This window comes from Rhynchophorus ferrugineus, unplaced genomic scaffold (genome assembly GCF_030347505.1).
Source record: "Rhynchophorus ferrugineus isolate W39M unplaced genomic scaffold, kcgeb_rfMv2 rfM2, whole genome shotgun sequence".
Taxonomy (NCBI): domain Eukaryota; kingdom Metazoa; phylum Arthropoda; class Insecta; order Coleoptera; family Curculionidae; genus Rhynchophorus; species Rhynchophorus ferrugineus.
In genome coordinates, this window is record NW_027472581.1 from 14293687 (window position 1) to 14312900 (window position 19214).

General features: G+C 31.5%; 1 protein-coding gene across 1 annotated transcript in view; it reads left to right on the top strand.

The window, feature by feature from the left end:
• The window catches only part of LOC143191852 (uncharacterized), a 79806-nt gene extending 66589 nt beyond the window's left edge, over positions 1-13217 (top strand). The window contains exon 3 of the mRNA XM_076397290.1: positions 11801-13217. Within this exon, the coding sequence (XP_076253405.1) occupies positions 11801-12219 (419 nt within the window). The 3' untranslated portion in view covers positions 12220-13217. The remainder of the gene's footprint in view (positions 1-11800) is intronic.
• Positions 13218-19214: the final 5997 nt, after the last annotated feature.

Consider the following 19214-nt stretch of genomic DNA (forward strand, 5'->3'; position numbering starts at 1 on the left):
CTAATTACGTTGTCGATTGCCAAATTGAATTATCTCTTATAGTTTCCGAGATATAGGCTATCGAAATTTTACACTTTAGGCTCTGTTTTTAATATTGGCCAATATTGTAAAATGGTCTTATGAATTACGGATTTAGTTCCAATTCACAATCCGAGTAATATTCTGCATGCTAATTACGTTGTCGATTGCCAAATTGAATTATCTCTTATAGTTTCCGAGATGATATAGGCTATCGAAATTTTACACTTTAGGCTCTGTTTTTAATATAGGCCAATATTGTAAAATGGTCTTATAAATTACAGATTTAGTTCCAGTTCACATTCCAAGTAATATTCTGCATGCTAATTACGTTGTCGATTGCCAAATTGAATTATCTCTTATAGTTTCCGAGATATAGGCTATCGAAATTTTACACTTTAGGCTCTGTTTTTAATATTGGCCAATATTGTAAAATGGTCTTATGAATTACGGATTTTGTTCCAATTCACATTCCAAGTAATATTCTGCATGCTAATTACGTTGTCGATTGCCAAATTGAATTATCTCTTATAGTTTCCGAGATATAGGCTATCGAAATTTTACACTTTAGGCTCTGTTTTTAATATTGGCCAATATTGTAAAATGGTCTTATGAATTACGGATTTTGTTCCAATTCACATTCCAAGTAATATTCTGCATGCTAATTACGTTGTCGATTGCCAAATTGAATTATCTCTTATAGTTTCCGAGATATAGGCTATCGAAATTTTACACTTTAGGCTCTGTTTTTAATATTGGCCAATATTGTAAAATGGTCTTATGAATTACGGATTTAGTTCCAGTTCACATTCCAAATAATATTCTGCATGCTAATTACGTTGTCGATTGCCAAATTGAATTATCTCTTATAGTTTTCGAGATATAGGCTATCGAAATTTTACACTTTAGGCTCTGTTTTTAATATTGGCCAATATTGTAAAATGGTCTTATGAATTACGGATTTTGTTCCAATTCACATTCCAAGTAATATTCTGCATGCTAATTACGTTATCGATTGCCAAATTGAATTATCTCTTATAGTTTCCGAGATATAGGCTATCGAAATTTTACACTTTAGGCTCTGTTTTTAATATTGGCCAATATTGTAAAATGGTCTTATGAATTACGGATTTTGTTCCAATTCACATTCCAAGTAATATTCTGCATGCTAATTACGTTGTCGATTGCCAAATTGAATTATCTCTTATAGTTTCCGAGATATAGGCTATCGAAATTTTACACTTTAGGCCCTGTTTTTAATATTGGCCAATATTGTAAAATGGTCTTATGTATTACGGATTTCGTTCCAATTCACATTCCAAATAATATTCTGCATGCTAATTACGTTGTCGATTGTCAAAATGAATTATCTCTTATAGTTTCCGAGATATAGGCTATCGAAATTTTACACTTTAGGTTCTGTTTTTCCATATAGGCCAATATTATAAAATGGTCTTATGAATTACGGATTTCGTTCCAATTCACATTCCAAATAATATTCGTCATGATAATAACGTTGTCGTTTCCCAAATTCAATTATCTGTTATAGTTTCCGAGATATAAGCTATCGAAATTTTACACTTTAGGCTCTGTTTTTAATATAGACCAAATTTTTAAAATGCTCTTATAAGTTACGGATTTCGTTCCAAGTAATATTCGGCATGCTAATTAATAACGTATGAAGTTTATGACAACGATGCCCATCGATTTCTACATGTGAATACTGCTTTTGACTTCTTAAAAGTGGTGATTTTAACATCTAAGACAAAGAGTGTTATGACAGGCAAAAAAATTTGAAGGCTCGATGAAACCATCTGTAGGAATGTGTGGCTCTCGACGCGATTGTTTGTCCAAACATTCACTACTACTTTTGTGGAAGGAATTCGGACGGGAACTGAAAACACCGGTTGAATAAAAACTTGTTTATTTCGTGTGTTAAATACTACATGAGTTCGACGGGAGAATGGGCAGGATATTAGGTTAGGTAAGGGAAATATGGAAGTCGTCGTAGTGGTCTTTTATAGCCGGGAACCGCATGGTACCAATCCACCAGATTGGCGGTCTAAAGGGTTGTAGCGGTCGCTACACGTCAATGGGGTCTACAGTTTATGCATTTGAGCTGAGTACTGCGCGAAAAACGGCCGGAATTCTAGGAAAGGCATAACTATGTTATTCTTCAGGATGACAACACTCGACCACATGTTGCAGAACCGGTGAAAACATTAAAATGAGAAGTACTACCCCACCCGCCATATACTCCAGATCTTGCTCCTTCTGATAACCACTTGTTCCGATATTTGAGTCGTAACCTGTCTGAGCAGCGTTTCACTCCATATGAAGATGCCCAATCGATTCGTGGATAGCCCCAAAAGGTTTATCGTTCTTTCGTGATAGAATCAGTAAAATGCCTGAAAGATGGTAAAAAGTAACGGCTATCGATGGATAATACTTTCATTAAAATACAGATATTTCAAAATATTTTATATTTCATACATTTCATATATTTGATCTTTGATAGTGCTAACATCAAGACGAACTTCATTCGTCACCCACTTCGTATGAAGACGATTTCTTTTCGGTGGATCCAAGATTATGTTTTTCATTTTTTTAAATATATTTCAGTGACCGTGTCCATACTAATATTCAATGCAGCTGCAACACGCTAAAAATATTTGCTACGAAAACCGTAACCGTACACAAATTGATATTTAATATTAAAAATGCTTACCTCTTAACGAATTTTATACTATCTAAATAAACATTATCTATATTATCTAAACTATACAAGATCAATTGGTTTTATTATTTTAGGTCTGTGTCCCGTTCTGGTGTTATCCAAGAGTTGTATTACTTCGCTATTGACATGAGACTGAATGTCTGTCCTCATGTATCCTTGAACTGATGTAATTTCCTCGGTGAGGGTCTGTATCTGAAGGTCTCGATGTAACTAATCAGTCCTGTATACTTCGATAATATCTTCGAAAAAATGCCTGCCAAAAATATCGATATTTTTTCGGCATTCTTAACCCAGGTTTCGATATAGAACTTTTTCCGCCCCATCCCTAATTTTCATCAAATATCAAAAAGTTCGATACTTCAAAAACCCTAGGTTTTAATAACGACAATTTATAAAAAAAATTAGCAACGAATGAAAAATTATTTGTGTTAAATTACAACACAATAAATGAACGATTAAAATCTCAAGAAACAGAGAGATATTCTATATATAGTTTTATGTTTTTCAACATGTTACTGTAGTTGAAGGAAAATACCATAGTGTAGCTCAAAGAACTGAAAAGGAATATTGCTAATGTCAACGTGCGTTTTCTCGCATAGCTAGTAACGATAAAATGTGGAACTTAAAAGACAATATGCGATTATTAAAGTCTAAGGAGATTGTCGTTTTATATTCTTAATGTTTATGTTTGCGATAATCGATGTTGGCAATTTTTTTGGCTAGAACGTGATTTTTTTTAGAACACGATTTATAAATTCTAAGTATCCGAAAGATAAAATATACTAACTATAAACCACTTCGATTACCGTGTACCTAATAATAATAATAACCTCGTTGAAACTGGACGTAATAGGGAGCAAAAATTAATATTAATCTTCTAGTACAAGCAAATAACATTGATTAAAGAGTTTGTTTTCGAAAAGCTGTTTCTGTATACATAAAGGCATGTACCTATTGGTAATACTTAGATGAATAAACGGTATAGTCTATTCAAAGTTTTTTTAGTAATGCGTCGTGAATATTTGTAACGTCGAAACATTACAATGTTGCCGCATCAACTCTCAGTTTTAGTTCAGTTTGGCTTTGACATACAACAAATTCTAATCTAAATAAAATAATTGAACAAGAATGTTATCAAATATAATTTATTTTAACACTATAGTACATCTATTATATATATTATTGAAGGATTTAAAACTACAATTAAGAACACAGGTATAATAGTTTGTAGGTTAGATTTGTTTTGTTTACATTGAACTCTTTTCCACACCACATAATTAACAATTGTATATTTGAGAAACGCATTTTACTTTCATTCGAGAGCATATTTACTTTTTACGTTTAGTTCTTGTTTCCTTCGATAGTGTGTTTTCTTGGCAAGTCATCTTAGTATGATTTTTATTTCTTCTGCTAATATCTCTGTACACCATTCTTGATAAAATTAATCACTGAATTATGTCTAAGGCATTTACCATATCTACAAAACAGTTAGTATTCATTCTCTCTTCATATGTTCTATCGTAATGCTTATGTTTAGTTGTGAATAATTACAAATCTTTCACGCCCTATAATACCATTTTCTACAGTTATATTCAATTAATTATGTGCATACCTTGTTGTTTCCACTCTCATCACTCTGTTTCAGGAATTTCCAGCATTGCACAGCATTATCACATATCCTGAAAGTTTCCTTCAGTCACTTTCACTTTACGACTCACTGTCTAATTCAATCACTAAACTGTTAATTTCTAATCTGTCTAAAACATGTTCACAATTCCACCATTTATCAATTACTTCCTTTGTATGTCTTATCGAGTGCATCCAAACCGAAGGTGTTATGGTTGACAATGCCTCCAACCACATATCCAAACAGTTGTTGATGGAATCCTTCTCAACCAGCAATATATATGCAATTAATTATTAATAAATATAATGTCCAACAAAATCAAATTGAATACTATTGTAACCTTTTTCCATCAATTTTTGTTGTCTTTACACTTTCTTTTGTTACTGTCTTGCCAAGAGTGCCACAATGAACCGTTTTGAAATATTCAAGTTTATTATATAATTTTATGCCTTATATTGGGGTTTTTTCCCCAATATGAATATGAATGTTACTTTCAAACAAAGTAACATGATATATTATGGAGCAACTTAAAATTTATCAAAATAAAAGGCTAAAATAATTTTTGCCAGTTTATAACCTGTAATAATTATAACTAATATTATGAATAATTTAGCGTACATCTGACAACCGGACGGCGACCAGCTGTCAGATGTATGCTAAATTCTTGAAAGCAATAGTGATAAGAGATTTTTAACTCTTACTTATAAATTATTATGGCTGTATAATTAACTGTAGCTTTATATATAGTATAATGTTAAAATAAATTATATTTGGTAACATTTTTGTTTAATTATTTTATTTAGATTAGAATTTTTTTGTATGCTAAAGCCAAACTGAATTAAAACTAGTTGATGCGGCAACATTGTACTATATGTACTTGATAAATACATACAGTAGCGATTTAATAACCGATTTAAAGGATTTATCTCTAGATTCATCGACTTATGGAGATAAAACGTTTGTTTACAATAACAAATAAACTAAAAATACATTTTGAGCGTTATCTATCGATATTTTGTTTCGTCTGTCTAGTATTTTGAAATATATTATTATTTTGTCAAAGAATCATAAAAATATTTATTTATGATAATAATGCAAGATAGACACACTCTAAAAAACATTTATTACAAATGATTAATAAAATTTTAATAGAAAAGAGCATAAACATTTTCTGATTGATTTATGAAACATTGACGTCACTTAACGTTTCCTAAACATAAGTTCCGCATTCAAACGTCTGAATTTTTTGGCGCGCTTCGATTTTATTTAGGTCATTTATCTTATATCTCAGTTATAAAATCAGTTTATGCTACCAACAGTAAGAAAAAAAAATAAGTGAAGAAAGTGTGATTTTTGTTTATTTTAAATCTTTATGACTATCATGTGATTTACAGTTTAGTTAATAATAATAATTTTAAATAGAATAATATAACTTTTATAACCTTAAATATGAAATATGAAAAATGAGCCATGAAAATCTGGAAAATTGAAGAAAATCAAGTACGAAATAGTAACAATATGACAACGCTTGGCAAAAAATTATAAGGCATATACCGTCTAAAGAGTATCCAGTGATAGAAGTCACCAGTAAAGAACTGTGAGAATTACATTATCGAGATCAAGCGCCTCCTAATTGTTAAGATACATCTAAATTAAAATTATATCGATGGTACACCTAATGAAAAATTTTATGTTGATACTTTTAAGATACAAATGCAAATATATTAGCTTTACTACAATGTTTATTTTACATAGCCGATTGTAATTACAACATAAAAAGTTTAAATTATGTGGATTTGATGATGGATGGTTGATTTTAATTAACTGTTAACATATCTATGGAAAGAGAATATGTATCTGATGTTATACCAACAAAAAAAAGTATCTCTGGTTTGTTTACATTTGGGTATTTGTAATTTTTCATATATTTTTCGGCTTATATGAAAAAAAAAATATTGATGAAACCCAAAAAAATTATTGGTACTAAAAATATAGAATAACAATGCAAATATATCGTAACATTATCTAATTATTTTGACCATATTTTGAGATTGAAATTTAGGATCTCTAATTGCCCAATCTTCATTATTTTTCGAATTTTGTTCAAAACTGAAAACCCATTGTTTTTTTATATATATGGTGTCCATAGATAGCCGCTACATTTTTTCCATCTTACAGCCAATTTACGGCTTCCATTTCGAAAAAAAATTATGTGCCATTTGAGGATATCCACGAATCGATTTTTTGAGGTCTTCATAAGAAGTGAAGCGCTACTCAGACAGGTTGGATTTATGTCGGAGCAAGTAGTAATCAGAAGGAGCAAGGTCTGGAGAATACGGTGGGTGGGTTTGCACTTTCTGTTTTAATGTTTCCAAGTATGATTTATCAAGTTTTGCAACATCTGGTCGAGCATTGTCATGCTGAAGAATAATATTGTTGTGTCTTTGCTCGTACTCTGGCTGTTTATCACGAAGCGCTCGGCTCAAACGCATCAATTGTAGTCGATTTCAATCCTCATCGATGATTTCACTAGGTTTTGGTACTCACAGTATGCCACAGTTGATTCCACCAAATACAGATTGATTTCAGATTTATACAGTTTTGGCTTGGAGTCACGGATGTTCGGCTTTTCCGTTGATGTTGATGCTGACCACCAGGTGCTGTTTTTTTCGCTTTAGATTATCGTAACGGATGCACTTTTCATCACCAATAATAATACTGTGCAGAAAATCTTTCTAAGCCGACCAAACGCCTTTCAATGTCTCTTGACTTAAATTCATATATGTTCTTCAAGGGATTGGAAATGGTTTCTTGTGTTTATTCCCAGCAATTTTGCATATTATTCTTGAATTTTACACGGATCATCATCGAGTAATGCCTTCTAAATCTTCGTCCTCAATTTTTTCTTACTGTCCAGAACGCTCTTTGTGTTCGGTGTTAAAATCATCTCTTTTAAAACGCCGAAACTACTATTCACATATTGAAATCGATGGATCATAGTTGCTATTAGCTTCATATAACACTCGATAACCTTCAGCAAACTTTTCTTCAAACTGTAGTAAAAAGGTACAAATTCAGACATTTTCAACGTACTGAATACTACTTAGTTATTTTTCTGCTTGAATATTTTTCAACAATGAAATATAGACTCTTTTTAAATAACTCTGTCCTACTAGCTTTTTACCACACTTGGTGTTAATGCTAGAACACTCTATATATTAATCTGATGATCGTTACGTGCGAATCCAACTATTTTTTAAACTGATAATAATCCCATTTTTATGCTCAATAATCTTATTTAAAACCGAACAAGATCGTCAGCCCAGATAAGAGCGTCATAATGATTTCTGGCTTAACAAAACAGTATGCCACAGTTGATTCCACCAAATACAGATTGATTTCAGATTTATACAGTTTTGGCTTGGAGTCACGGATGTTCGGCTTTTCCGTTGATGTTGATGCTGACCACCAGGTGCTGTTTTTTTTGCTTTAGATTATCGTAACGGATGCACTTTTCATCACCAGTAATAATACTGTGCAGAAAATATTTCTAAGCCGACCAAACGCCTTTCAATGTCTCTTGACTTAAATTCATATATGTTCTTCAAGGGATTGGAAATGGTTTCTTGTGTTTATTCCCAGCAATTTTGCATATTATTCTTGAATTTTACACGGATCATCATCGAGTAATGCCTTCTAAATCTTCGTCCTCAATTTTTTTTACTGTCCAGAACGCTCTTTGTCTTCGGTGTTAAAATCATCTCTTTTAAAACGCCGAAACTACTATTCACATGTTGAAATCGATGGATCATAGTTGCTATAAGCTTCACATAACACTCGATAACTTTCAGCAAACTTTTCTTCAAATTGTAGTAAAAAGCTACAAATTCAGACATTTTCAACGTACTGAATACTACTTAGTTATTTTTCTGCTTGAATATTTTTCAACAATGAAATATAGACTCTTTTTAAATAACTCTGAACTACTAGCTTTTTACCACACTTGGTGTTAATGCTAGAACACTCTATATATTAATCTGATGATCGTTACGTGTCAATCCAACTATTTTTTAAACTGATAATTATCCCATTTTTATGCTCAATAATCTTATTTAAAACCGAACAAGATCGTCAGCCCAGATAAGAGCGTCATAATGATTTCTGGCTTAACAACTATCCAATTGAAAATCTTGAGCACTCGAAAGTTTTTTGTTTACAAAACGGCGAACATGACACAGAAATAATAATACGTACTCGACGTAGCGATTTGGATTTAATTAATGACACGATCTGAATCAATAATGATCCATCATCGTTAAGGGATTAATTGAGTTTAATTAATTAACATTTGTCGGTTTTAAAGTTACTTGTTGTTTAAGTTGGTGTCGTTTTTTGAGAAAGGATGTTTTGTTTTTGGTCAGTGAACAATACTATCTATAAATGTTAGGATTACGTCGTTGTGTATTTTGGATTGGACAAATCCGGGATATCTGAATCGTATAATTAATCTGCAAAATATGATTTTTTTTAATTTATTTATTCCATTTTTTCAAACTAACCTACAATTTGTCTTTACAATAACAATATAGTAAAACACATTTTTTTGACAAAATTAGTTTTTTTATTCAACATAACTGCCTTCAAGGGTGATACACTGATTACAGCGACCGTCCAACTTTTCGATACCATTTTTGTAATACGATTTGTCCTTTGCTTCAAAATAGATCTCAGTTCGGTCAGTTCTTCATTCGACGAAAATTTCTTCCCAGCGAGAATACTTTTGAGATTTAAGAACAGAAAATAGTCGCTGGGGGCCAGATCTAGAGAATATCTAGGGAATACGGATGAGAGAGCAATTCGAAGCCCAATTCATGGATTTTTGACACGGTGCATTGTCTTGGTGAAGCAGCACTTTCTTTTTCTTCAAATGCTGCCGTTTTTCTGTTGCCGCTGTTGATGATGCTTTATTTTTCAAGGTAGTCAATGAAAATTATTCCATGCGCATCCCAAAATACAGACGCCATAACCTTGCCAGCCGACTGTTGCGTTTTCCCACGCTTTGGAGCGGGTTCATCGTGTGCAGTCCACTCGGATGACTGTCGATTGTACTTCGGACTGAAATAATGGAGCCATGTTTCATCCATTGTCACATATCGACACAAAAACTCGTATTTATTACGCTTGACCATCTTCAAACACTGCTCCAAATCATCAACTCGTCGTTGCTTTTGGTCAAAAGTGAGCTCGAGCAGCATTCACTTTGCACAGAACTTTGTCATACCCAACTATTCGTAAATGATATGATGTACACGTTCAGTCGATATCTTTAAAGCGTCTGTTATTTCATTTAGTTTCAATTTACGGTCATTCAAAATCATTTTGTGGATTTTTTAAATGTTTTCGTCGGTAACAACCTCTTTTGGGCATCCACTGCGTTCACCGTCCTCGGTCATTTCACCACGTCTAAGCTTAGCATACCTTTATAGTTGATTTTCCTGGGACAGTATCCGGAAACTCGGCATCAAGCCAAGTTTTTGCTTCAACTGTTTTTTTTCCCTTCAAAAAGCACTATTTTATCAACACGCGAAATGCCTTTTTATCTGCTAATGCCTATTTATTTATTCAATATTTTAAAAGTAATAGTTAGAACTTTTTATAGAAATATTTGATTTTGAAATAATTTTTATTATAGTAAAAAAAAAGAGAAACCAGTATGTCCGATAACAAATATAATTGTACTGTTTTATTTTTCTTACCATAAGTCATCGCTAGTCATATTTATTTTGTATTAATTTTCTGTTATTCTTACTATCTTCAATAAAGCATTAAATCTTGAGACCAACAATGGCCTGTAATATGAAGAGATTTTTTAATAATATTGGTGATTTTAAAATTATTAAGTGATTCTGACATTAGTTTTTCTTTTTCGCGATCATTTTATATCATTTGTTGTTAATTTTCTTCAATGAATCTTTGAAGTCAGAGCTAAAGCAGGTGTATCACAAGGAAGTGTACTGGCGCCAATGCTTTATCGACTCTACACTTGTGATATACCACAAATGGAGAATATTATGATGGCTACATTTGCTAATGATACTGTGATTATAGCTATCGGAGATAATAATGAAGAAGCCACGGGAAAATTACAACAGGCAAGTGACAATATAAATAATTGGGCACAAGCACCAATAACATTAAATAATACTATCATTCCATATAGCAACAACGCTAAATATCTCGGAATGAAAATAAAATATAATAAAAAAGAAAAGAAAAGAACTGGAATTGAAATATAGGAAAATGTATTGGCTAATTGGAAAGAAAACACAATTATCAGTACATAATAAATCGCTATTATATAATCATATACTGAAACCTATATGGACATACGGAGTTCAATTATGGGGATATTCTGCAAAGAGTAACATAAACAAAATAAAAAAATTTCAGATCCAAGTCCTGAGAAGTATTGTGGGCACACCCAAATACTACAGGACTGACTACCTATATTGAGACCTTCAGATAGCCATAGTCAGTCAAGGAATCAAGAGAATTGCAAGGGGGCAAGACTCCATTCTCATGAGAATATTGAAGAATTGCAACTTTTGGATACCGCCAGAGCAGGGGACAGACTCAAAAGAATCAAACCATCCGATCTTGTGTAGTGTTATGTAGTGAGGTGCATATAATAATACATACAGCAGTGACATGTATAAGCATTATTCCACTAGAGACTGAGATAGGGCCGCTGGGTCCTCTTAGTTATATGTAAACCTAGAGTTAAGTTATCATAAAAACAAATTGGAGGTTAGTCGGAAACAATTAGTAAGAATGTAATAATTAAATAATAAAAAAACTTAAGTTATAGTACAACTAACACTTCTATATTTCTTCAACATATGAACTCTGTATCTGTGATTACAAAAAATATATAAGAATAAACCCATAGCATTTTTCAGTTATATCAAGAAAGTATATTAATATTAGGTAAGAAATATCCCAATTATGAAATTAAAGTTAATTCAACACAAATACCACAAAAAAACCTTTTTGTTGAGAGTCCACAATCATTTTAGTTCAAAGAAATGATCAGTTCACGTATTTAGTATTTTAATATTTTATTTGATATATAGCTAACTAGAAACAAATATAACAAATATCCGAACTATATGGTGGATGCCCTAAACCTAAAATTGAATTAGTAGTAATAGTTTAATTTAATTTAAACGTAATCAAACGAAATGTAACTTTAAAAATAGCACTTTTTCATGGAAGTATTAAATTACAACACATTAATAGCTGCTCTTTTTTCTGATATATAGTAATTAAATGATTCTCAATTGAATTATCTCCAATCGTTACTATATTTATAACCTGATAACTAGAATTACTAATGAATAATAATCTTTTTGTTTCAGATAGCGCCAGTTTGGATACGTGGTCCATAATATGGTACATAGCCTCATTCGGTGGATTGATACTGTTCTTCCTCATCGTGTCCTGCAGCGAATGGTGTTGCCGTCGTAACGCCCGAAGAGGATGTCAAAGACAGAACGCGCAGACGGTAGTTCCGGTGGTTCCCGACACGCCGCCTCCGTCTTACGACCAGTTCGCTCCCCCGTCCTACGAGGAACTCTGGGTGGGAAGCAGCAGACAGGCAAAAACCGAGAAAACCGAATACGACGTGTACGTGGTACCCGTTCATGCCTTTGGTCCCATCATCGAGACCGCGAGGACCGAAGACTCGCCGCCGTCCTACCAGGCCAGTGCCGGATTGGCGGACGCCAGTCATCTTCCCAGAATACATTCCTATAGTGCCTCAACGAGCCTGACGTGAAGAACAACCCGATACCTAGGAAAAACAATTCTAATTTATTATCGAGTTCGGTTTTTGTCGAATTATTGTTATGAATATTTCACTTCGAAGAATAATCGTTCGGCTGTTCCTGCACGTCGTCACGTCAACGTCAACTTTTATCAACATCCATTCGTTTTAGTACTCGTTGATGTGATAATGTGACCTCTTTTCACGGATCATCATACCAGCTCCATCATTATATCGAAATTGCGATTTTGTGCTAAAGTTATGCAACCATAATTGAACGAAAAGACTGATCCAGAAAATATTTTGTTATATATACAAAGCCGTCAAGGAATTGTTTTTGTTTTTTATTCCTAGGTATATGATTAATAAAAAACCGAATTCTTGGCAGATTAATATTGTTAAAATTTACATATCAAAAATTTTAAGATCCTGTATATTTTGCAAGAAATAGAACAGGATTGTGACTTGATCTTCAGATACCTCCCAGATTTTATTCTTGATGATTTCTTTCGAAAGGAGAATAATTTTGGGGGTATAAATAACTTCATTGCTGCAGTAATAACATCAATTTTAATGTCTTCGATGGGTTTTATGATAAGTATTCATAACAATAATGATAAATGCAATTTAATGTGAAAATTCGACTGACGCGAAGCCAGTAATTAAAGCTAATACTTTGTGATAAACGTGATATGAACTTAGTTTTTAATCTTATTGGATTTAACGTATTATTGCAATTGTGGAATTGAGCTATTAACGATTAGAAATTAGGGGATGTTTTATTATATGTACCTGTTGTAAATATGTATGCTGTGTATATATGTAGATATGTTTTGTGTGTTTGCTCATAGGTATTATATGTTGTTATCAAAAATGGCAAATCGATAAATGGTGTCATATTGAACTGTTAAAAATAAGTTATTTTTAGGAGAACATCATTCCACATGGTATACGCTTATGTTGTAATATTAGAATTATCCTAAAACAATAAAATATTGTTTTGTACAAAATTGGTATTTTTATTTCCATAATATTCAGTTGTAAAATCAATTAACAACAATTATCAATAATAATGCATGTGACTATAAGAATTAACATGTTTAATTATTATTTCAAACCACAATAGTAAGATTCATTATAATCTTACTGAGAGTAAGACTATAAAAATGTTATCCATAATAATCTGATGCAATTATATAATAAAAAAATACGTGATAAAATGGGTGTATTAGCTATAAAAGTATTTAATAATTTTTACAAAAATACAATATTAACATTAAAAATACATATTCCTGTGTATTGAAGTTGATATAATTAACTAAAACTATACTTTTTCTTCAAATCACAACTGTACATTTATTATATTTTTGCAATAAAATTATAAAAACAACATTCTGATGCAATTATATAATAAAAAATATGCGATAAAGTGTATATATATGTTATAAAATATTTACTCAGTTTTTTTTAAACACATTGGTAACACTAAAAATACTTATCCTACTATATTAATATTGATATATGTGATATATATGACATATATGAGTCGTAAACATACTAGAAAAATCTTTTTAGTATGTTTTAAAAAATTAGTTTAACTTGTCACCATCCGTATATAATAAGCTTAAAATAGATGAAAATAATCAGTTCACTGCAATGTTACTTTAGGGAAAACTTACTATACATATATACTTAAGTTATTTATAAATTGCAGTTTTGACTGTTATCTCTTATTTGTAATATGCCTGAAAATCGCAATTTAATCCAGGATTTTAAGTCTCTTAGTCACTTTATGGTAGATATATCATTAATACCTTTTTATACCATTACAGTAGCAAATATTTTCGTTCCGATGTTTGGCGATAAAATACACACCTGTTTATTTATTTCTTTATTTAACATTCTGAGAATGAATATAATGTTACTAAAGTAAACTCAAAAATATAAAGTTTTATATACATTTTTGAAATGTCGCTTTTAAATAAAAATGACGATAAATACCTGCAACCATTAATACAATCGGATGAACATAGAATTTCCTTTTTTTCTGGCGCATTCATCAAACTGAGGTATATAAAATATTAGCAAGTTTCTGTTTCGTTGAAATAAACGTGTTTAAAAATCCTACGGTACGGATCAAGTCAGAATAACCGATGATGAATTTGTTTTCTTCAAACCGTTAATTAATTCTGAGATTTAAAAAGTAGTTTTTTTGCGTCACGAGACAAATAAGATAAAATATCACGTAACTTTCTGTAAAAACCAGTCACATGGTACGATTCTTCGACCAATAGAAACTCTTAGATAATGGGTGTGTCTGTTTTACCATTTTGCAAGAGCTGTGAACTTAAGATGAAATAAGGATTGTATATTACCACATTCAAATCAACTTATTGGTATTAAATGTCAATTTTGTTACGGCTTATTGGAAAATAAACCATGTCTAGTTCTTTTCAAATAACTCAAAATTACAGACGAAGACCGTAGTTTCGGGAATAGGATCGGAATAAAAAACGACCTTGAGATGCTTTAGACAGTTGATCATTTCTTAATACGTGCCTAACTATTGTAGAACGGGTTTTGGTTTTTAACGATTTTGAATTCCCATTCTCGGAGCATTTGCCTTTTTTCTTATATAAGAGGTCTAAGTCCATTGATTGTATCTAACACTTAATATATCGCGAGTTTTTACTATATATGGACGTTACAAGATTGTTAGTTTTTCGTTTTTTTGTATTAATTGCATTTGATAAAACTGTGACAAGTATCTGTCTAATTTTCAATTATATCTATCGGGTGTCGTTTTGTGATGAATGTGGAGAAAAAATGACCTTAGTTTATTCGTTATTTATTAATTTTGAATTTAGAGCATACGATGTGTCTTATCTTCCGGTTATATTGCTCTTTTTTCTAAATATGTTTTGATGTCATAGGACGTATTTATTATTAGTTTGGTGAAAAAGTAATCGACATTTTAATACATAATATATTTATTGTGTTTACAGTTTTGAAAATTTATATATTTTATAATTAAATTAGGACATTTTCATTGCCAAATTTCAAAAAAAGGTGCGAATAACAAAATGGTAATAAAATGTTTATTATGCAAAACGTCATTGGACGACTTTATTGTTTATTGTAGAGGACTTCAAACGTCAATTGAAAACATTGCGTCATCCCCTAACCTATATATCGATTAAAATAAAACCATAAAAGTATCGCGGTTTATTATTCAACACATAGTAATTTGACCATTTCTAGAAAGCTGGATTACTGAGATTACCGTTTGTTTTCGCGATCTGTTTTTTTTGTACCGTTCAAGATGGACCGAAAGCACTATTACTACGTGACGCGTCGAACGTACCGTACAAAGATACATTGGCGATCCCGCTGTGACCATGTAGCAGTTTCAAAGGTCATGGCTCAAAGCGCTCGGATATTTGAAATTCGCGAAAAATTTTTATTCTTTGTTTTTTCTTTTTTTTTTTGATGTCGATGGTTATTCGATACTTTGTATTCTTAACCAATTTTGTTTTGCAAAAACGAATCGATCGTGTTTTTATTGATTCGTCTTGCAGAAAGGAATAATCACGAACAGGTTCAGTTTTGAATACCAATTATGAGTAATTAAGTGGAGACCTTATTCTAACCATTAGATTGCTCAATAAGTCATGTGATTGATAAGAGATGTCGCTATTTTTGGTCGTTTTACATTTCGATTGATCATTGAAACGTCAATTTATGCGGAGATATTAATAAAAATTATTTTTTAGATTAATGTTTCACCAAGTGACAATGCAATTCACACATATATTTTGATTCCTTCTTGTCAACGGCTTTATTAATTATAAAGGGAGACGCTACAATCTTAAGGCTAAACCATGAGTTACTAGATAATTATTGTTACAACTATCTGATGAGCTTTTAGGTTATTGCAATAATAAATACTTATTTTAGTAAACTGTATATTTAGTTTTATACACTTTTAAATTATCCTAACTAAAACAAAACAATATAACAATTTTTAGTTTAAGGAGAAAATTCCTAAAAACTAGTGAAGCAAGAAGAAGAAATATATTTTACCACTATCGGCTAGGATACTTGCTAGTGAAAACAGTTATTGATTAATAACTAATGTACTTCACCTGGCTTGCTATTTACTCAGAAAAATATTGAAAGGCGAAAATCATCATATACTCTTTGAAATTTATGTAGAAAATTATGTAGAAATTTAACGTATAACAAGTGACATAAAACTCATATCTGAATTTAAAATAGTGTTTTAATTTTCTACAATATTTTCCCTCGAACTGACAACCATCCATAGTGTGTTGATCTGAGTAGGTGATAATTAGAGGGTGACATGTTTGGTGAATACAGTGGATGCAGCGGAACTTCCCATTCCAAATGCAGCAACGAATCCTTCAGAATTTTAGCAACGTTTGGCCGAGTGTTGTGATGTAAAAGGATTACATTGCGTCTGTTACTTGCTGCTGCTGTTTATTTTTGCAACAACACATAGTTCAATTTGTTCAATTGATATCGGTAGAGAACTGCAGTAAAATGTTCATTCAGAGAATACAGAAAATTATTATCTTTTGACTGGAAAGCAATCAAACCTTGATAACTGTGATATATCACGAAAAAAACTGACTATATATGATGCACAATTTAGCAAAAAAAAACTGCGGAAAAAGGAAGCTGCAGAAGAATTGATAGCAATTAAGAAATGATAACAAAAAGGAAAACCAACGGAGCAATAACAGAGCTGAAAATGTTGATCCAAAAAGAACAAAACCAAGGAATTCAAGAATACTTATAAAATCTGATACCGAGGCTACAGATTATTCGTCATGAAAAGCAATAAGAAGAATAAGAAGTTTAAGAGAACCCACCAGCATAACCTACCCAATAAAAACAAATTGGGTTAAAAAATGTCTTTAGGTCCCTCCCATCTAAGCTATTTAAATATTGAAAAAATAAAACTATCAACTTCTTAAAATTCTCATTTTCATTTCATTTGAGACTAATTTCAGACCCTGGAATATGTTAATAAGCTGGAAAATGTTAGAAGATATTTTCTTGAATTGACAAATTGATTTGATTTCAAGAGGATGGAAGACAACTTTTTAACAAAGTTTTAATATTTCTAAAATTGACGCTATAAGAACCTTTACAATTGTCAAAGGTATAGTGAAGATGTTTTCCCAAAACTAGTGTTCTGATATAAGATAATATAAGAACCTTGTAAACAAAGAGTATTGCTGAATTTGTAATAAGAACAATTTTGGTGGTGATTGTTACAAGGCAAAAATATTTTTAAAAAGGTCATAATATTATTTCTCCTTTTACTACAATTAAAATTAACAGGTTGCTCCATTGAAAACGAAAAAATAGATTTATTGTAGGAAAATAATTTCATTTAATAAGAATAAGGGCGTTCGTTTTTTAGGAAAATTTGAAGTTGCATTTTCAGTTAATTCATATTTACTCTTATTTTAGATCCTTCCCATGAATATCCGACTGTTGCTAAAGTTCTATCTAAAGTTTTTTACGTATTTGCATTGAATTTTCGTTCAATAAATCTTTCAATTGTATGTTTTCATTTTTCAAAATTTTCCAGGCTGCTTCCATCAGAATCATCATCGCTGAAACTAAATTGAGATATGATTGAGCAGCAAGTTTGTAATATTGTTTCACTAATTAATTTCTATTAAATTAATGTCAGGTTCTTAATGTTATGTTTTCGAAAATGTTTCTTCGTTTGGTATGTGAACATATATTGGTCATTTGATAGATCATATTTACATTGCTTATCTATTATTTCGATATGGGCATCTGCTGCGATTGACAATGACAGATGTTAAGCCTCGCTACAGGCAAACAAATCATTATTGAATTTGAAGTTGCACAAACTCATTTGCATAAGAATAGAAGAATCGTTACATTATGTGATTATTTTATGTTCTGTAAATGCACCATCTCTCTAACTTACCATTACCAACCGAAATTTGTACATAAGTTCGTATGGTTTGGTTCGCTTTATTCTCCTGACATCCTGCGAGCTGTCCAGCAGTTGTGTTGCTTCCACGTTAGTATGATTTATTAATCTTCTTACGTGTTTCAAGGCGAAATCTGTTACGTAGCGATAGGCATTGGTAGTCAATCGAAGAACCTTGTTTTGACAGCGTTGTATGACTAGTTGATTTGAATTTTTAGTGCAACCCCATATTTGCACCCCATAGGTCCAAATTGGCTTTATAATTGTCTTACAAATCAACCTCTTTGATTTTAGATCAAGTTGAGAGTATCTTCCGACTAACCAGTATAGCTGTTTTATTTTGGTTCTAATGTATTTTGCTTTTTGTCTAACGTGATGTTACCAACTGAAATTGATATAATGCAATTGAATATTACAGAAAAATATACCGGAAGCAGCATATTTGGCGACTCCTAAGAGTGAAACATTTACAACAGAAACATCACACGCAACACACATCAAGACAATTCGGGAAAAAAATGCAGATAAAAGAACATTGCGAAAGGAATGGCAACAGCTAATAACCAGTACATTCAGGAATACTTAGAAAACCTGACACCAACTAACCCTAAGGATTATTCATTGTGGAAGACAACACGAACTCCTATTAAAATAGATGAAAATAATTCGACTAGAAGCAGTAAAGAAAAGGCTGACATCTTCTCAGGGTATTTAAAAATAACTAGAAATAAAATTACTAACTTCCTAAATTCACTTCAAATGAATTTACCACATAAAATATTCACCGTCAAAGAAGCTCAACAAATAACAATCAGAGAGATTAATTGTAAAAAAAAATACCTAGATATGATCTAATAACCGGAAAAATATTACAGGAACTATCAGAGAAGGGGGTAAAATTAGTAACACTCATATTCTTTCATATCGTATTATCATATTTTACTTTCATATTTTATCTGGAAAGTAGGTTAAATAATAATGATTCCCAAACCAGGAAAAACACCAG